Source organism: Maylandia zebra, linkage group LG3 (assembly GCF_041146795.1).
Source record: "Maylandia zebra isolate NMK-2024a linkage group LG3, Mzebra_GT3a, whole genome shotgun sequence".
In the NCBI taxonomy this organism is placed as follows: domain Eukaryota; kingdom Metazoa; phylum Chordata; class Actinopteri; order Cichliformes; family Cichlidae; genus Maylandia; species Maylandia zebra.
The window spans coordinates 17,492,751-17,499,521 of record NC_135169.1 but is presented as its reverse complement, the minus strand read 5'-3'; the positions used below and the strand labels follow the sequence as shown (position 1 = coordinate 17,499,521).

Sequence of the window (6,771 nt, the reverse complement as noted above, 5' to 3'; positions counted from 1 at the left end):
ATATCTCTATCTGTATGTCTGTATTTTTATGGGACAGGTGTGACACTGCTCAATAGGGGCCTTGACACTGGCACAGAAACTGTCTGTCTACAGCATTTGCCCAGTTTCACGTAGACACAGGCACACAGACACATGCAGGACTTTGAAAAACCTTCAGGTGTCTGAATCTTGAAATACTGAAATAGTAAAGCACCACAGGGGTGATGATTATGGTGCACATAAGGAACAGAGGTCATATAGAAGTCAGAGGGCAACTTCAAACAGACATAAGATATACACCTTCCAAGTACTTACAATGTAACAAAATAATCTAAACAAAATAAAACTATTTCTATTTTTTCTCCACTAACTGAAATTAAAACAGGGTTTGGATATGATAAGATTACAAAGGCACCTGACCTACTGTTTCACTTTTAAAATCACCATTTCATCTAAACTATATGAAGATTTTCTCCTCTGTATTTTATATTTGAATAAATTTAAGATAAACCTCTTTTTCTCTGGTCTCCAGCAGCTTTTGCAGTTGTTGTTTCTCATTGTTCAGTGCATTGATGGAAGCCATGAGACTGTCCACCTGAAAAGGCACAAAGGCACCTGAGCTACTGTTTCACTAATTGTGTGAAATCAAAATTCCTAATTATGCAAGGTTTTCTACCACTGCTTTGAGTGAACAGACTAGCTGTCATAAACTCTTATGATGGGGGAATTCTTGGCCTGGAAATTGGGGGGTGGCTGTAGCTCAGGTGGCAGAGCAGGTCAGCCCTAATCAGACTGGTTCGATCCCAGGCTTCCTCCTGGCTGCATGCCAAATATCCTTGGGCAATATACTAACCCCATGTTTGTCTACTGGTGGTGGTCAGAGGGCCCGGTGGCACCCCAGGGCAGCTGTGGCTACAATGTAGCTTGCCATTGCCAGTGTGTGAATGGGTGGATGACTGAATGTAGTGTGAAGCGCTTTGGGGTCCTTAGGGATTGAGTAAAGCGCTATACAAATGCAGGCCATTTACCATAAACTATGAATATATATTAAGACGTTATGTATTTGTACTTCTTACCTGCTCATTCTCTCCTTTCAGTTCAGTCAGCTCTTTGTCAGACCCTTGATTTTTAATGACAGACTTGAGATGCATTTTAGACTCACACTGCTGAATAACACCAAAAGAGAAACATGCAGGTCTAAACACAAATTTGTGTAAACTCATATTGTTTATTTTTTGTTTTTGTAGTTTCATGTTGTGCGTATTGGAGATTTCTCAGTTTTAAGATTAAGATGAGTTATTTATGTATTATCTAAAGTTATGAACAAAATCTTATAGAGCAAGAACACATTGACATGAAATGGCATGTACATAATAATGAAAAAAAGATTAACCTTCTCTTTAAAAGTTGTGACTTCTCTGACAGGGTCCTCCCTTCCATGCCGAGTATTCTGAAGGTTTTTGAAGGAATACCTGAACTGAGATGACGCGCAACAGACATGTAACACACTTTCTTTGAGCAAACATGCTAGAAAATCATATTAAAAGTAGTTGTGAAGTAATGGAGTTTTCATTACTCTGTGCATAATAAATGTAAAACAAACAGTGACTGTATGTTACAGCTTACCAAAGGAAACCAGGATGACTGGGATTCAGCAGCTTGGTTTCCCTCCAAATGTGAATGAAAACAAAATATTTACATGATTACCTATAAACACATGCAAGCACTTACCGAACAGTGTGAAATGTATTTTAGTCTCCATAATTTTTTTTATTTTTGATTCACACATTTTTAATTGTGTTATTTTTCCAGAAATAACTCATAATGGTCAGTTTTAATTTTTGCACGGCCCAACAGAGCAAAGGGCACAGATTATAATGTGTTGATCCACTTGTAGCTTTTAGCATAGGATTATTTTTGATATGCTTATACAATGTTACGTTTCCATCTAGAGTTGCATTAATTTTTCACCAAAATCCTGCATTAATGTTGGGAGTCAGAACACTGTGTAAAGTCTTGGGCCTAAGGTCTGAACTCTGTGCTGTCCAATTTTTGTTAAAGTGATGGCTCACGAATGCTGCATTGTCACGTTAGAAAATCCTTGTGGCATCAGTGGGAAAAAAAAAATATATATATATATATATATATATATACTGATGTAAAAACTTGGCCATTCAACATAAGAACGTAGTGAACAACCTAATATTTTGGGCACATAAAGTTGCTGAAGCTTGAGTTGATCAACTAAAGCAACCCCAATTGTTAACACTGTACTCATAGGAGTTGATCTTAACAGTACATCACTCCATGACTATGTGCACCATGATCATGATCACTGAAGACTACATTTCTTCCTCGAAGATGACTGTTCACCACTATTGTAATAATTTTTTATAAAGTACAGTTTTTCACCAAATTCTAATGGTTTCTGTTTTTACCTTAGTTGTTTTCTTTGCTTGATGCAGGTCAATAATTTCTATCTAGAGTAATCTTTTCCAGGAACACAGGATCTTCCAACACAGTTGTTTAAGAAAATGCACTTCAGTCAGTTGAGGTTAAATAATGGTTTGCCAAATGTTACCGTTGCCTAGTTAAATCCAGGTGTTGTTGTTTTCATTTGTACAGGTCATGTATTTCACACTTGTGTTGAAATTAATTTATTTTAGACCTACCTGTTTTTCCTCAGTTTCATTCATCTCTGCTTTATTCTCCATGTCTTCCACAGCCTCATCATCGACATGTTTTGCACTGAGCAACTGAAAACAAGTAAATATGTATATAATATGTATATAAAAATAAAGAAGTAATACAGTTGCCTCTGGACTTGATCATTAGAGATCTTCAGAAATTATATAAAAAAATATAACTAATGGTTTTTACTGAACAAACCTCATAGCCTTGAAGTGTTTCTGTTTTTGTATTTACACTGAGAGGAGAATTTAACAAGTAGTTTGGTTGTTACATGTCTGAAGAATTGTGTATGGTCACATTTGGTGTTATCAGATCTATCAGTATTTAGCATTGTGTTCCCTTGCTAATACTAAATGCTTCATAGGAAACACTTCTAGCGTTTTACTTCATTTACTGAACCTGTGATGATCACATTGCTGTTTCTTACATGACTGCTTGTGTTAGCGCCTTCTTCCAAAACTTCGGGTGGCACTGGTTCATGTGCCATTAGTTTTTCATGCTCATTTTCTTCCTGATTTATGTCCCTTTGAGAATAACTGTATTTTTCTCCCTTCTCCATTTCATCCAACTGGTTCCTCCTTGTCTCTGTGTAAAATAAGAACAGTAGATTTGGTTTTAACAACCAGTTACCCTGATGATAGCAAATAAAACTACATTATCTGTTTTTATTTAGATTCACTTTAGTTTACACATTTTGAAAATCCCTATTAAACACATGAGAATAATTTTCCAATTACACGAGGTTCTTAATTTGTGACTTACTGGTTATTTGTTGTCTCCATTTAAACATAAACAAGCCACTTGCTACAATTAAAATGGTGCAAACAGTCAAACAAACAATGATGGGTACAGCAGGACTGCACACGAGCGGGACGAAATCATCTGCAATGAGAGCATATACATGAATGGAATGACATCTTGATCAAACTAGACTCACTTAAAACCAAAGTTAACATCATGACACATATTTACAAATTGTGTTTACCTGGAACATGTATGTGTGTCTCTCTGCTCTGGTTGGTGTTCCTCTGTTGGACTCTGCAGGTGATGTTGTTGCTGTGTCTCTTCTCCACAGTCACTCTGCTGCTGACAGTATAGAGGTCATCAGGACCTCTGAGGGTCTCTGTAGGTCCAGCAGAGAGGAGGTTTCCCTCACCGTCCAACCACAGCAGCTCAGGCTCTGGATACCAGCCTGCAGACTCACACTGTAACACCACCCTGCTGCTGGCTTTGTTAATGGCTGATAAACTGATGACAGGCACAGAAATGGCATCTGATACTGAGCAGAAGAGAAAGAATAAAACTGAAGTATAAAAATACACTAAATAAAATAAACATGCAGCATGTACTCAGACCTTTCCTACTCTCAGATCCATAAGTATTTGGACAGCAACAGTTTTTGTAATGTTGCCTCTTTAAAGTACAGTAGTAGATTTTAAATCAAATGATTACAATGTTACTAAAGTGCAGCCTTTTACATTTAATTAAAGGGTTAAGGGGGTTTTGTGCCACGTACAGTTAGTTTGGAGCATTTGATTGAATTTAAGCAGAGTATAATTTTATACACTTAAGAAACCAATCTGAAGAAACACTTACATGATCAGTTAACACGAGTGATGGGAAGATAATTTCACGAGCTAACAAATGCAAGTTCTAACAGTTAAAAAAATAAATTCCTTTCAATTTGCTAGGGATTAACAGGTAGCAGGCCTCACCTAGCTGTGAAACTGGGGACTATAACTCAGTCAATGCAACACTTTTGTTAATCCCTTTGAATTAATATTGGAACTGTGCTCTTGAATCATATCTTGGAACATTGTTTTTAATTCCTTTGTCCAGATATATAAAAATCTAATTATATTTACTTACCAACAAGTAGCTGAATGAATGAGTTCTTTTCCAGTGCTGGAATAAAACATTTATACCTTCCCTGGTCAGATATTTTCACATTAGAGAGTTTCAGTGAAATGTTTCCCTGTTTCAGCTCATCAGGAAACAGTGATGTTCTTCCCACAAATGATTCATGCTTTTTATCTACAAGCTCCTGACCGGAGCGCCACACATAAACAAATCTGGGGCTCAGATCAGGTCGTGTCCACTCCAACGTAAAGTCAGTTTCATATACAGTAGGGTCGACATGGCATGGTAAGATGATGTCAGCACCAAGTGTTGCCAATTTTAAGATTGGAGGTTGACCTGGAAATCCAAAGTCTCTGTGTTATTTAAATATACATATATATATAAATATATATATATATATATATATATATATATATATATATATATATATATATATATATATATATATATACTGTGTTGCTGTATATATATATATATATATATATATATATATATATATATATATATATATATATATATATATATGTGTATATGTATATGTATATATATACATATATATATACATATACATATACATATATATATATATACATATACATACATATACATATACATATACATATATATATATATATATATATACATATACATATACATATATATATACATATACATATACATATATACATATATATATATATATATATATATATATATATATATATATATATATGTATATGTATATGTATATATATATATATATATACATATACATATATATATATATATATATATACATATACATATATATATACATATACATATACATATATATATATATATATATATATATATTCTTTTCTTTTTAGCACTTCATGCTTCAATAAGACAGTATATAATTAACAATTTATTTACCTCTGCAGATGTGTATTAAGAAAAAATGAAAAACCAGTACAGTGAGAATTTGGGACTGAGATGTAATGCGAAGACGATCCATTTGGAAAAGAACGGAAGACGACTGAAAGTAAAAAGACAATTAAAAAAACAAAGAGAGAACGAGACAAGAGAGGTTTCAGCTTGACTGACACAAAATTAACTAGGAAAACAAAGCACTTGTCTGCAGACAAAGTTCAAAACTTTCCTAACCTAAGCAACTTGAAGGTGAACAAAGCTTTTCAATTGGTCATTTTACTGTCAGGGTGATGTCATTGCTATAACTACTAATGTGTCATGGCTTTAAGCTTTCACTTCTGTTCCAGTTTTCCTTACTGTGTTGCTGTCAATTATACATAAATAACAGCTGATAATCACCAGTATGCTTTTAAGTTAAGACACCACAGAACAGTCTCAAAATGATGTTTTCTGTGAAGTTAAGTTCTAAAATAAATTTTAGATAACACTAAAAAAAACAAATACATACCCGAATGCCGCCGTCCATTATCTCATGACACTGTGTAAATCATTGATAGGTATCTACGGAGCCTGGCAGTGTTCATAAAGAGGACAAACTGCGATTCCTGGCCCGGTTTTAGCCACTCTGACTAACCTCTTGAGTTGTTGTTAAAAATAAGAGGGTTTTGCACAAAGTACAAGAAGAAAAGAATAAGAAAATAATGATGAGAGCTCTGAATGCAGACCCGATTAAAAAAAAATGCATGAAATATTATGAAACCAATATTAATGTCACAGTCTGACGAATGTTGCATGTGGCCCATCCTTTAAAATGATCACACTATCTGTAAATAATTAACAGGCTCACAATATTCAATTGCTCTGTTTATCAGCAGAGTTTCATGCACTGAATTTAGTTTTTATTGTAATTAATGTGTCACAATTTTCCTAATGAAAACATTCAAATAGCACTGAATTCACATAGAATCGTGTTGTTTTCTCATTGAAAACAGAGTCATATTTAAGTGAAGAAGTGAACTTTGACAGTGTTGCCAGGTAACAGATTGGTGTCATAAAAGAATTCATCTGCAAACCTCAAGTGAAGCAATGACCTTGTGTAAACTATCATGAGGAGCACTGCTGGGCAAAATGTTATTTGACTTTTAACAGTTTGCAGGAACCACAATGTGAGATTATACAGCACTTGTATTTTACTTCTATTTTCAGTGGTGTCCATTCCAGGTGATTTCACCTGGAATCATTTGACATCCAAAGTATATAGATGATATATAATTCACTAATAATAAATGATGATAATGTAATATATTACATATTAAGGTCATGCGATTA

The 6,771-nt window shown here is 34.3% G+C and overlaps 1 protein-coding gene across 1 annotated transcript; it reads right to left on the bottom strand.

The window, feature by feature from the left end:
- Positions 1–3,403: 3,403 nt before the first annotated feature.
- On the bottom strand, positions 3,404–5,407 carry LOC143416680 (butyrophilin subfamily 1 member A1-like). Its single transcript, XM_076882140.1, has 4 exons — positions 5,403–5,407; positions 4,540–4,883; positions 3,656–3,949; positions 3,404–3,552 (listed from the first exon to the last, which is right to left on the bottom strand). Exons 1-4 carry the CDS (start codon positions 5,405–5,407, stop codon positions 3,404–3,406), a joined length of 792 nt encoding a protein of 263 aa, XP_076738255.1.
- Between the last annotated feature and the right edge of the window lie 1,364 nt (positions 5,408–6,771).